Source organism: Phoenix dactylifera, chromosome 9 (assembly GCF_009389715.1).
Source record: "Phoenix dactylifera cultivar Barhee BC4 chromosome 9, palm_55x_up_171113_PBpolish2nd_filt_p, whole genome shotgun sequence".
Classification (NCBI taxonomy): domain Eukaryota; kingdom Viridiplantae; phylum Streptophyta; class Magnoliopsida; order Arecales; family Arecaceae; genus Phoenix; species Phoenix dactylifera.
The window spans coordinates 14,072,585-14,090,295 of NC_052400.1; the positions used below are offsets into that span (position 1 = coordinate 14,072,585).

The 17,711-nt window shown below is 37.4% G+C and overlaps 2 protein-coding genes across 3 annotated transcripts; one reads left to right on the forward strand and one right to left on the reverse strand.

Moving 5' to 3' along the window:
• Positions 1 to 462: 462 nt before the first annotated feature.
• Positions 463 to 5,196, forward strand: LOC103723583. Of its 2 annotated transcripts, none has more exons than XM_008814540.4 (3): positions 463 to 1,307; positions 1,444 to 1,507; positions 1,619 to 5,196. In XM_008814540.4, exons 1-2 carry the CDS (start codon positions 612 to 614, stop codon positions 1,504 to 1,506), a joined length of 759 nt encoding a protein of 252 aa, XP_008812762.2. In that variant the 5' UTR covers positions 463 to 611; the 3' UTR covers position 1,507; positions 1,619 to 5,196. The 2 variants fall into 2 exon arrangements, with proteins under 2 accessions (XP_008812762.2, XP_008812761.2); XM_008814539.4 differs by having other exon boundaries at positions 464 to 1,307; positions 1,616 to 5,196.
• A 5,732-nt stretch (positions 5,197 to 10,928) lies between these two features.
• Positions 10,929 to 12,669, reverse strand: LOC103723592. Its single transcript, XM_008814548.4, has one exon. It carries the CDS (start codon positions 12,374 to 12,376, stop codon positions 11,597 to 11,599), a length of 780 nt encoding a protein of 259 aa, XP_008812770.2. The 5' UTR covers positions 12,377 to 12,669; the 3' UTR covers positions 10,929 to 11,596.
• Between the last annotated feature and the right edge of the window lie 5,042 nt (positions 12,670 to 17,711).

Consider the following 17,711-nt stretch of genomic DNA (forward strand, 5'->3'; position numbering starts at 1 on the left):
TTTTAAAGCTTTGCTGCTTGATCCGAAAAATTAAACTGGCCTGCTGAGTGAACAGTTGTTCTTTTAGTATTTTGGTATCATCACATGCCAAGATCCTTGATGCCACGTGTCATCACAAAGTTGCGTTCCATTCTGATGTGGCCCAGCTGCACCTTTCAGGCGGTGGCCCAAATCCAATCCGCACGCACTCATCAAATTCTAATGTCTAATTCTATTATTTCTGTAACACGATATTGCGCTCTTATGTAACTCCACCGAATCCGCCGCGTTCGTAACACCCGAGCCAAACCCTCGAGCATCAGAAACGAAAGTTCACCCGATCTACTAATCTCAGCCGTCGGATCCGTTTGCCACTCCCCGATTAGAGCACTCCAAAGCGGGTCCACGAATCGTGCAGGCGAAATTAAACGCGATCCGGTCACCCCCACCCCAAGTCTAAATTGCCCCCCTTACATAAACCGCGAGATAAAAACCAGCCCCCACATGAACGTTGAGCATCCCCTCCCCTCTCTCCTCTTGCTCCTCCTTCCAGAAAACTTCCACCCCACTCCCCACTCTCTCTCCCCGCCGATCCAAAGAAGATCCGGAAACGGCCCCCGATTCCACCGTTGATGATGAAATCGATGGAGGAGGATGAGGTTCATGAGAGGCCGGCGGAGCTGCCTGCGGAGAACCGTACCCGCTCGCCGCCGCGGCCGCGGCTCTCGCAGTCCCGCCTCCATAACTTCTCCTTCCCGACCCTCAGCTGGGGGCGCCACAAGCTCCTGAGGTGCATGAACCTCAACGGCGGTGCCGCCGGCGAGAACGCCGGGTCGGTGGCTCCGGCAACCGCGCAGCACGACACCCGAGCTGGCCAGAAGCGGCCGGTCTCCTCCTCCTCCCCGGATAAATCCCGCCCTCCGTGGGCGCCTCCGGAGGCGAGGGACTCCAAGGAGGCCGATGAAAGATCTCCGGAGGAAGGGGAGGGGGAGGAGTCCTCCTCTTCTGCTGCTGCTGCGGCGGCAGCGGCCATGAGGCCGTGGAATCTGAGAACGAGGAGGGCTGCCTGCAGTGCTCCGGGGGAGAACGGGTGGCCCCGGAACCCCAATTCGGCTGCTGGGCCGTCGTCTCCGCCGGCGGCCGAGAACAGCAACCTGGTAGCAAAGCCGGTCAGGCTGAGATCAGATAGCGCCGAGAAGGGGGAGCGGCGGAAGTTTGCGATCTCGCTGTCTCGCGAGGAGATTGAAGAGGACTTTTTGTTGTTCAAGGGGACGAAGCCCCCTCGGAGGCCTAAGAAGAGGCAGAGGATCGCTCAGAAGCAGCTAGACGTAAGAGAGTTTTTGATAAAAATCTGATTTTTTTTTCAAGTTTTTTCCCTCCTTTTCTTGGTATAATTGACTCCTTAATTTTCTTTTCCGATCAAATTAGTTTTTGTGATTATTTTTAATTTGTTTGGTACTGCAGTCTCTTTTCCCTGGTTTGTGGCTATCCGAGGTAACTCTGGATTCGTACAAAATTGATGAGTAAGGTAGTCACCATTTTTTTTGTTTTTATCCTTTTTAGCTTTTTCCAGATTTTTTGAATGTTTCTGGATAAATTTGAACCGACACCTTGATGAATTGTTTTTTGTTTGCAGAAGTTAGAGGATGTGATCAAAGTAGATGTTTGTTCGTGGAGAAAGCTTCCAGGGTTTTTAATTTCTGACTATTACTTTAGTCCCGTGTCCATGGTTAGTGTGGTTTTGTAGCACACCATATTAATCTGTAAATTAAAAGTTTAAATAAAGGTGTTTAAAGTTTGCATTTTGTTATGCTATGCAAGCTTGCTTGTTTACATTATTTTCTAATTTAAGTTTTTTTTATTTAATTATCTTTTAAATTTTCTGAAATTTTTTTCCTCAAAGTGGACATGGCAAGATGGTTTTGTTTGAATTTTTAAATGTTATATTATAAGATTTATCTAAAAATATAAACACTCTGGTATTTGGTAACTGAACTTGGTTTGTAGTCCATGTATTGAAAGAGATGTCATGTTGTTACCTATATATATCTTGGTTCGATCATATGGGAGAGGTGTGATGGGAGCTGGTGGAAAAGGTTGTGAAGATGCTAGCTTCTGGCTGCAATTGTGAACTTTGCTATTAATAGGATTTTATGCGGGGATAAAAGTCCAAGAAAAATCTCCTAATTCTTGAAGAACAGTTATGGTTTTGTTTGCTAGCTGGGTCATTTTGTTGATAAAGATAAGAGGCCAATACTCGGTGGTGCTTGATCGATGAAAAATTCAAATTGTGCAATGTTTAACATATGTTATGAATTTATGATGATTATGGGATTACTGACAGAGGGAAAATGTAATAAGCAAATAATATGTTTCTTGAAGTGCCGTGGGTGTTCCTTACATCCACAGGCAAATTAGACAGTTGGATGGCTTGGTTGAGATTTGTGTTTCATCCAAGGATGTGAATGAAACCAGAATAAGATTTGATGCAGTGCTAGTTGCATGAAAAGGAGTGCCTTTGCCTTTAAAGAAACCTCTGGTAAGAACATGAGGGAGCGACAAGTCTCATCTATGTATTCATTTTCCTTAAGAGTGATTCTGTGTTCTACTTAAAGCAATAAAAGAAAAAAGTGTGATTGCTCATGTTAATGCATGAAGTCAGTAAGTGCTGAAACCTTTCGAGCTACATATTTGTCATTTTGCATTTATTGCCTTGGTCGGAGTGCAGTTTCTGATGCTTTGTGATTTTGATTTCTCTGACACTTATATTTGTTCACTAATTTTGATGTGAGAGAAAGATGCTATAGTTAGTTGATTGTTTTCAACAGTAAATTGTTTTTAACTTCCATATATTAACTACTGGGTGGCAACAACCGTGTTTATTGGTGCTATCCTTTCTATCTTTTTTATCTTTAATTCTTTAAGGCAATGTTGCTTCTTTATAAAAAAACAGTTTCATGCTTGGTCTCCTGTTCTGTCGTAGCATCAGAATGCATGTGCATGTGTTTTGGGCTAGATATTGTGATATGCTGTTGCGTATATGATACAGCGGATTGACAGAATGTTGTATGGTTCCCTTTGCACTTCCTTCATTGGAGGGTCATACTTCTTTAGTATGGTGATCTGATGCTAATATTAGGTTATATTAATCAGAATCTCAAATAAAAAAAAATTAAAATATGTTTTTATTGTTCTCATTGCTTGTTATGAAAATCTCCTTCACAAAATTGGGCAGGTATCTTTCTTGTATCCACACCGAACTGAAACACTTGCTTGATATATTGTTGCTTTATCAGGTGGCTAGCAGCCTTTTAATGTTAGTAAGCTTCTTTAAGAAGTTTTCCCTCCATTGAACTTGGTCTTCTTCATTTTAAGTACGTTCTTATGGCTCCACAATGAATAGAATGATGACATTTTATTATCTCTGATAAAGAGTTACTGCTGCAGGAAATAGTATCTAAATTAGAAACCTATCCATGAAAGCAGTGGATGGCACTTATAATGAAATATTTTTGAAAATTAAACACTAATTTTTGTTTTTTGAACTTGTGATAATTGCTAGATTGAATAAAATGGTGTTTTCTACACTTTGTTGGTTATAGGTATCAAGGCCCTTCAGTTAGTTGAAATTATGTTGTCAGCTGTCGACTTGCGGTGAACCTTAGCTTTCTGACTCGAATCATCTCATGTGATTTGAGAATTCTAATTCATCTTGCTGACTTACTAATGCTGTGGATTTGTTTGAAGTTAAGGCCAGAAATAAGTTCAGTTGGTTCACTTGATGTTTTTGTCTTGTACCATCCTCTCAGAATTCTAACCATCCTTTACCTTGCAACTGAAACCTCATTATAAATAATTGATTAATTAAGCATCCAGGTGATTCAAGTTTGTATCCTTCAAGGCTCGAAAAATTTTTGATTCAAGTTTGTATCCTTCAAGGCACGCAAGTTTTTTCTGGGAAAAAAGTTTAAGCCAGAGATGAAAACTGAAAGCTGTAATAATTAAAAATATAAATCATGATCAGTTACGAACTTTAATAGAAAAATTAAGATAAATGAAGAGGAATGTATATACAGAAAAGGAACCCTTTAAGACAACCGATGAAAGAAACCCTATAGATGTCCTATTACTCTTTCTTTTTGCCTGCCTTGTGGAGCTTTGTAAAGGTGAGAAATCGAAGAAAGTCACTCTTGGAAACTTTTATTGGACGTCAAGGAAGAGAAACTTGTGGGATGGTGGTAACAGTTTAAAAAGAAACATGCTTGGTAAATTTTGACATAAATAACCTCTGCTCCTTTGTGCGTGTCTTACATGCATAGACCCATGCACCACACACATTGCGGGGAACGCATGTGCATTAACATGTTCTTTCTTCTTAAACACTCTTTATTTGAACCAATTTTACCGTTCTCTGTTCTCCTTTAAAAGTTGCTCATGGATTCAGTTTAAATGGGTAAAACAGTTTGCTATTTTCTATCTTATTTAGATGAAGGCATACTAATAAGTTTGTCTGTCTTCTTTTATCCTTCATTTATCTCTTATTTTTAATAATTTACCTTTTTGGTTGCTTCTTTTAATTCAGAAACTTTTCTTTTAGCTATATAGATCTAGACATGGTGATTTGAATAAGTTTTCTGTCCATTTCTTTTATATTAAATTTGTTCAGTTGGTGGTGTTATTTTAGCCTTGAGATATGATTGAATTTTGGGTTACTAACTCATACTTTCACAATTTTATCTTCAAAAAATATGGTTGTTTAGAACCCAACAGAAAACAGGGCATGATGATTGCATCAATAACTTTATGTTATATATGTAAATCACGTAATGGACTGATTGAAGCTTTGGTTGTTGAAAGTTTATTGATGGCTAGTCTAATCAAATCTTTTTTGATTGCCAATTTCTGTTTTTCTTTTTCCAACTCCCATTGTGTCTGTATATCAAAATAATCTCTTTCTACAATCTTTACTTTAAGATTTGAAGTACGAGTAATTGATTTTTGAGTGTTTTCATCATCAGATGTCAACCTCTGTAAACTAGCATAATGGTCCTGGCATGGAACCTGAAAGAACAGTTGGCAGAGAGGGAAACATATAATTTGTGTTTCACAATTTAAGGTCATGCAACCAGCGTACAACTGTTCAAGATTCCACCAAACTTGGCAATGAATAGAATCTTTAAATGAGCATCGGTTAAGACAATGTTTATTATAGACTATCTTACCTCTAGTGCACAAATAGCTAACTAAAGAACCACCTTTTTTTCCTCTTTCCACAAAAATTATATGATCAATCTTGTATAATCTGGACCTTGGATGATGTACTTCTCTCTATCACATACCCGTTACAATTGAATTAAAATAAAAATGATTAGTGGAGCCATTCTGTGCTTATTTTTGATCAGGGATTATCATTTTTGGTCATTGAAAGCCAGTCCAACTTAAGTGGTTGTGAAATATAAAGTTTTTAGCATATTAATTCTTACTTTCAGTGAGCATCTAACTTATCTCAACCAATACAACCAAGACCAGTTGATTGCTTATGGTCAATTTTATATGTTTTAGACGATATTTTGTTTTTGTTCAAGCATGTTTGAGTGGAAATCTGTTCTGGGCTAGTTTCAATGGACTGCTTTGGGCAAATCAGCCCCATCTCATTAAAATACCTCATAGGATGACTTAATTTGAAAATTTGCTTTGGTGACTTGTAAAAATCTGAATGATATGCTTTTAGATATAATGTCCAAACAATGAATCAGAGGAAGCTGGTTTGTGGAATATTTCTGGTTCTTTATTTCTTTTACTGGATCAAAAATGCCTCGGAGTTAGAATTTTAGAACTAGAAGGTTAAGAAGAAGCTAGGGTTATAGGATATTAACTGGATTTTGGTTAATGTAATCTTTCTATATTTTTTTTAATTATTTGATGCTAAGATTTTGGCATCAAATTGGTTTTCTACTTCAATAGCCTGCTCCCCTCTCCACCCCCCCCCCCAAAAAAAAACTCCTCTCCCAAAAAAAAAAAACACATGCACACCCACACAAAAGAAAAAACAAAGAAAATAAATAAATAACTGCTTACAATGAATTTCCATGTTTATGACCCCTGATAGAAGCATCTTTCTGATGTCTCCCACTTGTTTTTGCTGTTGGGTTAAGTAACAGCTACCTATTTTTTTTATTTGTTTGCAACTTAAATTTTGCTTTTCAGATATGTCTGCAGGGTAACTAGTTTGGGGTCAAAGCTTAGTTAAGTTAATTGAGTATATGTCTGCAGAATCAGAGAAGATGACAAAGGCGATTCAGATTCTGACTAAATTGATAGTTCCAGCATGCTCAATGTGGCTAAAGAGGCACAATTTCCCAAAAAAAATGATCAAATGTGTTTGCGGTTTTCGTTCCCCTAAATTCTCATCCAGTTTATTTTTAGGTATTTTTAGCTACAATTCCCCATTAAATTAATTGAATTTCACTTCATAAATCTAGAACACATGCAATTGTCACAAAAGGTTATAGACTGATTTATGGTTCCATGGACACAGCTGTTAACTTGCAAAATAGAAGTAGTTAAATACCTCCTTGTAATGAACATGAGAAAAATAATTCATTATGTATATGATCATGAAAAATTAGAGAATGTAGAGATTCATGTGAATAGGAGGACAGCCTAATCTAGCTTTCAGTAGGCTTCTTTATATTTGCTTTATTAATTGTATGAAGATCAAAAACAGAAGATGGGTTGGATTTCACTTTATCGCATATATTATAAACAGTTCTTGCAAATTAGTAACAGGCAAAACCAATATAGTCTAGTAGTCACTAATTAAATGAAAGATAAGAAACAAAGACCATAGAAAATGAAAGCAGAGGATTATGTTAATAGAAACGCAATTTATTTATGGGTCATTTAAATTTTATGATGGTTTTATTAACCATGTGTAGACAATTGATGGCAGTTTAATTTTCACTTCATGACATTATATTATAAAAAAGATCTGCGAAATCAATTGGACTGGTATTAGATGTGGTATATTACTGTTTTATGATTTATGTATTGTATTAGTTGTATGAGAAAATGGATTCTAAGTTACTACTTGTTTATCCAGGATGATAGAATGTGTTACTGCATGCTTGCACTAGGCGTGTGCAGGTATATCTGGTAGTATTTAAATTAGATAAATTAAAGCAAGTAGATCTTACAAAATCAGATTATGTTTATCAAATTCCTATACCCAGTTCAGGTGCAGGCAAATTGGAGAACCGAAGGAGAGGCATGATACCCTGCCAGTGGTGGAGAATTGGTGTATTTTGCAGGAGTCATTTCAGTGTAATACATATGTATATGTACATACATACATATATGTATATGTGTATATGTATATATCTATATGTGTATATATGTATATATCTATATATCTATATATCTTTATACACACACACACATATTTATATATGTATATGTACACACATGCACATGTGTGTATACATGTGTGTGTGTGTGTGTGTGTGTGTGTGTGTGTGTGTGTATGCACACACACATATGTTTGTGTATATATGTGTATGTATATGTATATTTATACACACACATGTGTGTGTCTACATGCATACATACGTATATTTATGTATGTGTGTATGTATGTATGTACACATACATGCACACACATGGACATACATACATACAGATACATACATGTATTTGTGTGTGTCTGTAACATTTTCATACTGTTTTAAATGCATGCATATTTAAGAGCATCATATAAGTTTTGTGCTCTATATGCTGTTGTACATTTCCATGAAACATAAACAAAATACTTGATTCTTATCCATGGCTCATTCTTTGACATGGATTGTATCGTCGAACTATTTTTCGGAGTCTCCATGCTTGTTTTGGAGCATTAAATAGAATATTTAGCTTTTTAGACCTATAATTTACTTTGTTGCAGTATACCTGAAATGAAAGAAAGGATATGACTTTTTTTTTTTAAAAAAAATATCCATCTTCTTTGTAAGCCTTCTGATCCTCTCTTCATAATATTGTTTTTATGTGACTGTTGAGCACTGATTTAGAACCATTGCCGATGTACAAACAAAAATGGAATCAACTGAAAACACTCCCCTTTCAAGGTGCCTAGCAATTAGTGTGGCAATCGAAAGACTTCTCTTTTTGTGACTGCTGTGAGTCTAGTATTGCCCATTTGTCAAATGGTGGCAGGACCTGAAGACACCTTCAAACTCTTTCTTCTAGACAAGATATTTATCAATAATATCCTTAAGGTGATCCTTATCAGGGCATTTCGAGATCATAATTCGGAGAGCAATTTTCCTCCTCGTTTTAGCTGGAAATGCTGGTGAATTACAAGGTTATGTCTCTGATCTCTGTTCATTTTTATTGATCTAAAGAGCACCGATGCCTCATCTCCAATGACAAATGGATTTGCAGTCATTCTAGTCGGTCGAAGGTGTCCCCTGGTAAGTACTGATTGAATGTTGGAACAAGGCACTACAAGGGAAGCTGCTGGCGGAGAGGTTTTCCGGTCGGTGTTGAGAGAGATCTCCGAGGCACCATTGGTTCTCTGTTCAGATGGTCTCCAGAGCTCGCAAACAGAAGACTAACATCTTCTATGTCACCAATGTATTCTTAAGGCCCTTTTTATCATATAAGCATATTTTGAAGTCAGGTAGATTCTGGATTGCCTGAACTCTAATTAGAGCCTAACCTGGCAGGAAATTAATTTGACAACTTTCAGTCCAAGCTGACTCTTAAGTAACATAAATATTAGTCCAAATGGACCCAAACGACAAGTTGGGTTTGGATTAAGCTTGCTCAAATTGCATGTCTGACTTCGATGAGTTCTTAACTTTGAAAGCATTGTCTGGGCAAAGAGCCAAATTTTTCAAGTGCCTATGCTTAGGCCAGTACAATTGAAAGTGGTGTGGAATGTAGATGATATTTTTGTGCTCTTCTACCTATATATTGCACTGTAGCTCCTGTAAGGTTATTTTTCAGCTCTTTTTTTTTAAATTAAAAAAAGGATCAATTCCAATCAACCTTCTTAAGGTAGCATATCTAAGTTGCTGTTTTGCCACTGGCAATTGAGTAATTGAGTAACTAGTGTTGCAGGGATAAGGAATTACATGTTAACTTCAGTTACATTTAAGCAGCACGATACGCTCAATTTCACTCAGTTCTTCTTCCTCCTCCTATTTTCCATTGTGGCTGCTTTCATGAAGTGACATGTCCATTTGCATTCAGTGTGGACCCAAGTATCTTAGAAAACGCCAATCGCAAACTTGCAAGCAGTCTTATGCTTGGTCCAACCATTAACAGGCCCCGACTCGAGCGTCTTCTTAACATTTTGAAACGATTCTGTACCCAAGAATTGTATTCTGGAAACTTTTTCTGAAGCAATCAAACGACTGGAATTCAAAATTTGAGGATGAAGAACATTCGGATGCCACTTGCATGCAACTCAAAAAATGGAATTCATGTAGAATAAACCTACATATCCCACCTTGATGGTGGAGTAAGTCTATCTAGATTAATCTACATATCTCGACGAGAACAAGGGAAAGTTGACCATGAAAGTATATTTTGTTGATGCCCCATTCTTTTGCCTCTACCTTAACTCGGTTACAAATATAACTTCTGAGATAAAAGGGGACATTCTTCGAACCCAACCTTAGTTTATGATATCAAGGAGTAGCAGCAGCGTTATCAAGTTGAAGAATGAAGTACAATTTAGATCAGATTTAACATGCAAGGACATGAGTTTCGATAAAAAAAGATTAATTATAACAAAATTTTCTTCTCTTTTAAGCATCTTTATGTACTCATGTAGCAGTGCATGCATGTGCTTGTGACCGCAGCTACCAGCATCCATCCCATGCTGCCCTTCACTTTTACACTGCAATAAGCGACCCACAGTACTCGATTGGCGCCCACACCATCCATGTGACACCCACCGAAAAGAGGAGCCTAAAATCCCAAACCGATGCTACGAGATCCAAACCTATTCGTGCCGTTAAAGGAGGCTAGATTCGGCCATTCTCATCGTGAGTTGCCTTTGATATTGTTTGCCGATGTTAGAGAATGTTAGAGACTAACATTTATACGAGACGGGGTCGATTGGTCCGCAAAAACTTGCATATAATACCACATATTTGTGAAGCTATTGTGTTGGGTGATTTGCACTCATAAAGCTATTTGTGATGCTTGAATCTCCAAAAGTGATGTATTAGATAATTTTGAGATGATTTTAAAAGACACCGGCAATGGAATTTGTTGAGTTGCACTAGATTGATTGAACTCCAATGAAGATTTTTAACTTGAGAGGAATGATTCCGAGAAGAGCACAGGGCATTGAACTTAGACTTGATCCAGCTGACCAAATAAATGGATCGAATTGAACGAGAATATTTTGGGCGAAAGAAGGATTGAAAGATTCCAGCAACGATGGGGATTTATTCTAGAAGGCTTTAAGTAGGAATATGATAAGAAGAATGGAGGGAAATCATGGGCTGTGGAGATGAATAATTATCTTAAGGGCAAATACCATGCATGCATGCTGTAAATTTGAAAGAAGCCTGAAACAATATTTCAAGTGGCCTTGTAGCTAATCTTTTGTTTTTTCTCACTCACTCATTTTTTAAATTAGAAACACTTCGGTGGTTTGTAGAGAGATGGACGTAAGGAGTCTAATAAAACAATAAAATATTTGTGAGCTTTTGCCACTGATTTGTTAAATCAAAGCAGACTCAGTCGTAGAAACAATTTGCAGACATCTCCATGCGCTCCAAGCAGCAAGAAAATATTGAGATCAAGCGACAAAAATCCCAAAAAATATTACCACCAAAAATTGCAGCATAACATTTGTTTGGTAATTATCCATCACGCAAGGATGATGTGACTCGATTTGACACGACGAAACCAAGCAAATAATAATGCAGAAAGTCTACCATAATACGCTCCCAATATGCTTTATTGATCATAATTAATGGCGAGTCAATTACAAAACATACAAAACAAAGCAACTTCTCTCCATGTATGGTCTGAGAGGAAGACAGAAGTCAGTAAGACTTTTCCCTTCTTAAACCCACCGAAGTTTAGAGGAGCAAGAAAAGTAGGACAGAAGAGTTATAACATACGATGCAACTCAAAGTCAAAAGCATCACAGAGGCCAAAACCTTTAAAAACAAGCCACCACAAACGTAGAACATGGACCCCCCAACTGCACAACAAAGAAAGCAATCCCATAGCCCGCAAAAACGACAGAAGTGGGGGTGAAAAAAAATACATAGGAAAAGATAGAAGAAAGCAGCAGTGAGTAACAATGAGCAGAGAGAGAGAGGAAATCCCAAGGAAGCAAGCAAGCATGAAAGCAGGGGGATCTCGCTGTCCCCCAATCCCTCAACACCCTTCATGATCCATCCTACCCACAATTCCTTCCATCACACTCCCTCCCTACAAGCCCACAACTTCCACTACACTTCAAACAAGAGAGCAGAGTAAGTCAAAAGCTAGAGGAAAAAACAAGGCAAAAGAGAGAGTATATCCTATCATTGCAAACGAACAAGGCCCCTCCCTCGTAATAATTTCGAAACAATCCACTTCTTCCCATGCTTTACGGAGAACAAGTAACTGCTGATCCCCTTCGCATGCTCTTACCCCCACAGCTGCAGAACAGATGGCAAAACGACGCACCGCTGGCCGCCGGCACGTTCAGAATCGGACTAATTCTGACCCCGTGGCTGCACGATCGTCGCGCACTCGAGTAGTAATAAATTCTCGAGCTGGAATCAGTCGAGAAGCTGCGGAGGAATGACGACGATGAATTGATGCCGCCGCCGCCGCCGCCAGTGTGGTTGGTCTTTTTGTACTGTTTGTCGGGCCTTGGTGGGTTCGGAGTTGGCGACGAGCCGGTGGATTTGCTGCGGAGTAATGCGAAGGGACAGAGGAGTCCTGGTCGGCTGCTGCCTCCGCTGCAAGTCAGACTGCTGCTCCTGCGGAACCGCCAGAAGGATTTCTGGGAAGAAGAGGGAGATCTTCTGACGCTGCTGTCATCTTCGGAGCTGGCCATGATCTCGCGGAGGCTGCCGGACTTCTTCGGATACGGGATTGTGGGCGGTGGGGGGAGCGCTGGGGGATTGGATGGGGTGGAGGGGTTCTTGATGGGGAGGGGGAGGAGTTTTCCATCGGAGAAGAGCTCGTCGGCGAGGGAGCGGTCGTCGGTGGGGATGTGGACGCTCAAGTTGAAGTCGAAGTCGTCGGCGGTGGAGTCCAAGGAGAGGGAGGCGTCCAGACGGCGGGCTTCGGCGGTGGAGGAGGGGGAGAGGTCGTGGGAGAAGGAGATTCTCGGGCTCGCCAAGGCGGCCATTTCCCATTTCTCCGAGCACGCTTCCATTGCCTCAGAGAGAGAAAACGAGAGAAAGAGAGGATTTTTAGGAGGGTTTTTGGTGAGAAGAGGACGTGGGGGTAGGGAAGAGGAGAAAAGGAGGTTGGTTGGAAGAAGTGGGCGTGCCAGGGGGGCGGGTAGGAAGTGGGGAGCCGTTAATTGGCGTGCCGGAGGACGCCCGAAGCGTGTTGTTCTAGAGCAATAATGCTACGGTAACCCAGAAAAGCTACTTGAAAAAGTAACTCAGCAAATCTTTGCACCAATCACCTTGCTTCATTTGTTGACACAGTTCAAGAAGCCGATTCAAAATTTCAAATAGAGTGGTCACTCCTTGAGGGACTTATTTGAGTTACTCAAGCATTTTTCGTAATTTAATATCAGAAAGTTTTATATCATTTGATAATTCTATGAGCCATCTAGAGCTTTGGGTTGTTGGGTTTGGCTTGGTTCACTCACAAACCATTACATTGGAGCTTAGGCCCACCATGCTAATTAGTGCTCAGGCCTTCCTATACCTTTTTTTTTTTTTCATTTTTTAAGCATTACTGGAGGTGTTGAAAATATTTACAAAGCGATGATCGAAAAATTAGCATAGTCGAACATGTGATGTTTGTGCCACTGCTTGACTATTGCCTAAATTTTTGTTGGATAATTATATCTGCTTGCAAGACTACAAGGGGCGTTTAGATTTGGCTTTTTTTTCTCGGGTAAAACCGGATGATTTGGCTTAATTATAAATCAAGTTTGAAATTGTTGTTTTAACTCAAATGATTTATCTAATTGAATGAACTTGAACATGTCAATTAGCAACACAAGCCTAAAAGATGGCTCAGTCCAATTGCAGCCAATTGTAATGGGGTATGAATATGATTAAGGTGAGATCTCCATTTACAACTTAGTTTAATACCACAATGCAGTTTAAAATGGAATTCTCTAGATGGATAACAGCCACTTGATTTCTAGAGTAAATATTTTATTGCTATGTTGGGTATTTTATAAGCATGTTTGGAAAGAATATTTCAGGAAAATGGAGTCGATATGGTTTTTAATAGTGGTGAGAGGTAACGTCACAACTTTCTTTGGATGGGTATTCTGCAAGAGGTGATTAGGTGGTGTTTTCTTCTTCATTTTTTTTTTGATAAAAAGATGATTAGGTAGTGTTTAGTTTACTATATCTTATCAGGATGCATAAAAGAACAAAAAGTACACCTTTGGATGTGGATGGTATCAAGGCTTTAATTCAGTAGAGCTTATAAAAAGAAAGCAGTTAATCTAAAGTCGTAAACTTTTTCCTAGTCTGTTTAGAACTTCCAGTCATGTTAAACCGATATTAATTCTCCTGAAGGCTCATAAAATATGATGATTTCTTTTCTTTTTTTCTCTTTTCTTCGTAGAAACTATATGGACATGTCTGCACAAACTAATTTTAAATTTAGGTTTTTCAATTTCTTAATGAAGCAGCAAGAGAGAACGGAATTCCTCATGCCACAACGAACTAATAGTAGCCTAGTTTCTAATGGCATTCTTCGTGGAGTAATTGTGCACCTCATCTTGACACATGGCACAAGGGGATTGAGGCAACTCAGAGAGTCGCCAATCCAATTTTAGATGCTCTATGAGCATTTCAAAGCATTTTTCTTTTTCATATGCTTCTTAATGATGATGAGTGTGGATGTCAAAAGAGGTTGATTTGCCCCTCCTCCTTCTGTTCCATGTTTCAACTCTCTATTTCTACCTAATTTCATCATCCCAGTGAAACTAAAATGACCCCCCACCCCCTTTTGTTAAAAAAAACAAAGAATGTGGACATCAGATCTATAAGGGTGTGCAGAAGCCTTCTATGGCACAGAACTTGATTCATCTTGTTATTGACGAAACATACTAATAGTTTATACAATGAAAAATAAATAAATAAATAAACATAACAGGGATATTTTTTAATGGTCATCACCCTAAGAAGGTCTTGCCAAATTTATTTAGGAGCCAGATATGAGAACCAAAAGGTTAAGCTTAAAAACCTTTATGAGAGGGATTATTTTATATGAGGGTTTTCTCCAAATGTGCTCCTCGCTAACTCGTAAGTTGGTTGTCAGTTTCAGAATATTTCCTTTCTAGAGGATGAAAGGAACCCCAAACCTACTAATAAAAAGTTGAGAGCTCAAAGTTGCTCACTATAGAAAAACTATATTGTTCGAAAACTTTGTCCTCAGTGTCTCAATTCATCAATGTGCTAGATTTCTTAGACCAACATGTTCATTTAGATTATAGAGAACGCCTGAGAAAACAATTAGATCCAGTATTAACCTTACGCTGCTATCTCCCACTTATTTACTGTTAGCTAGGAATGTGTTTAAAGAATCGTGTTTGTTCTTTGGTTATCACAAATTTTATAGGACTTCTGAAGTGTTAACAAAATGGAGGGGGAATTTCTTGAATGTATGAGATTGGGACTGTGCGTGGCGGCATTAGAGAACAATTGCCTATGTATTAGGCCACAATTAAGTAAATAAGCTAAAAAACAAGATTTCGGCAGCTAATGTCCCTAATGTTTAGATACAAGACACCATGGTTTGATCTGCTAACATCCTACATTTATCCCCATTTTCGCCCATCCCAGTTCTCGACAAAAAATAAATAAATAAATAAAAATAAAAGCAAATTATTTGGCAAAATTAACAAGATGATGTAGAACTTGCAACCATCGTTGTGTTGAGACCCTGTGACTTTTGCCCATAATAATTAAGATGAAAAATGCTGTAGCTTGGTTTGAAACAGTGAAAATAGCATGTTGACATGAGATATATGCATAGATCATAGATGGATAGATGGTAGGCTCAACAATCATAAATTTGATTCCTAATCCACATTCTTAATTCTGATTCCTAACCCATATTAGAAATCTAACTAATATGATACGTGCCGTGTATACAATTGGGTGTACAGTGCTTGTACCTGATGTGCTCCAATAAAAAAAAGATAGTACTCTTTTAGGTTCGTCATTTTCTCTATCATGACCTTGAAACTTTATTTAGTCAAATCCAATCCCTTTCTTTAAGTTCGATCTGGCAAATTAAAAATGTTGGAGAGGCCGGCTGGCCCAGCATCGTTGGGGAAGGAACCAAACATGTCCCTTGCCTCACTAGTCCGTGGACGTCAGTTTTACTCCTTCCAAACTTCTTGCCTGCTAAAACCAAAAGTCCGTTGAAGAATCGTGTTTGTTCTTTGGTTATCACAAATTTTATAGGACTTCTTAAGTGTTAACAAAATAGAGGGGGGAATTTCTTGTATAAGATTGGGACTGTGCGCGGCCACACTAGAGAAAAATTTCCAATGTCTTAGGCCACAATTTTCTATTCACGCGCGCTCTCGCACATACACACACACATATAAATATTATTAGTATTATTAGTATAATTATTATTTTAGTATTATTACCATTATTAGTAGCATTACTATTAATTAGTATTGTTACTATTTTTAGTTGTAATACTGTTATTAGTATTATTACTATTATTAGTACAATTACTATTATTAGTATTATTAGTATTATTGCTATTTTTAACATTATTACTATCATTAGTATTATTACTTTTTTAAGTATTTTTGCTATTTTTCGTATTATTGCTATCTTTAATATTATGACTATCATTAGTACTGTTTTTAGTATTGTTACTAAATGTAGTATTTCTACTATTGTTAGTATTGTTACTATTTTTAGTATAATTGTTATTATTAGTATTATTACTATTTTAGTATTATTACTATTTTTAGTATAATTGCTATTGTTAGTATGATTACTATTTTAGTATTATTACTATTTTTAGTATAATTGCTATTATTAGTATTATTACTATTTTTAGTATTGTTACTGTTTTTAGTGTAATTACTATTTTGGTATTATTACTATTATTAGTTCTATTATTATTTTTAGTATCATTACTATGTTAGTATTATTACTATTTTTAGTAAAAAATATTATTATTAGTATTATTACTATTATTAATATTATTGCTATTTTTGGTATTATTGCTATTTTTGGTATTACTGTTATTTTTAGTATTATTGCTATTATTAGTATTATTACTATTTTTAATTTTATGACTATTGTTAGTATTATTACTAAATTTAGTGTTGCTACTATTTTTAGTACTTTTACTAATTTAAGTCGAATAAAAGTTCTAGAAAAAGAAAAAAAAGAAAAGGGGTTTTTTTCTCTAGATATGCTCGAAAAAAGGACTAGATTTTGCAATCATGAGAATGAACAAGAATGCTTGACCAAAACATATGATCCTTTATTGAGCGGACCATGCCGTGGAGCAATAAAAAAATTTGATTTACGTACAATTATGAATGATTTAATCCCTTATATGGAAGATTCCATAAAAAGTCTTTGGATAAATAAGATCCATGAGCTACTTTCTAATAATTTACGAGAATTTGAACATCAAAAGAATTCGCTTGATGATGGTAAATCATTTTCTAATACACACACACACACACACGGTTTAAGAGCTATTTCATTCTTCCTTAAGATCTATATGCTTACTAGCAGTTGAATCCCTGATAAATAAGGACAGTTTAGAAACTTGTGATAATAAAACCAAAAAAAAAGAGAGGTTAAAGCTAATGCATTCAAAATGCATAACTGACTGCTATACACTAGTTAACACAAACCATTGCCATAGCCCGGAGTTGTACGGCCTGTCAAAGTATCTGGATATAGAAACTTCCAACCACTCTTCATTAAGTGGATGTCAAAAATGTATATTATCATATGCATAGAAGATTATAGTAGTCTGAGAACAGGAATATTCCGAATTGTTTTGGAGAAGAACAGACATTAAGGAATCAAAGAGATTTGTTGCCCTCTCTCTCTCTCTCTCTCTCTCTCTCTCTCTCTCTCTGTGTGTGTGTGTGTGTGTGTGTGTGTGTATAAATACATACATATGTACACATATATATAATCCAAGATTCTTCTCTCAAATAATACCTCAAGTTCCTAACCACTACTACTACAAGATTTAACCCCACTCCTTGACTTGTGAGAAAAGGAAATCTACACCGCTTGGGCTATGCCCAAGGTGGTTCCCTCGTGCCGTAGGCATTGTTTAGTGTTCCGTATTAAATTGATCTGCGCATCTAAATATGACTAGCTTAGGGTATGTTTTCCTTTTATCCCGGAAAAACCTATTAAACAAAACGACCCGAATAAGTACCTAAAACTGCTATTCAGCTTTTCTAAAATTTCTGCAGAAGAATCCTTCCCTATTCCAGCTTTATAAGACTGCAAGTAGAAGTTGTTTAATTGAAAGAGCATAAGTGGAGCTCAACTAATTTTATTACA

Coding starts and splice junctions, on each gene's coding strand:
- LOC103723583 (XM_008814540.4), top strand. CDS start 612: ATGATGAAATCGATGGAGGAGGATGAGGTTCATGAGAGGCCGGCGGAG. Junction 1,308..1,443: donor TCGCTCAGAAGCAGCTAGAC/GTAAGAGAGTTT, acceptor TTGGTACTGCAG/TCTCTTTTCCCTGGTTTGTG.
- LOC103723592 (XM_008814548.4), bottom strand. CDS start 12,376: ATGGAAGCGTGCTCGGAGAAATGGGAAATGGCCGCCTTGGCGAGCCCG.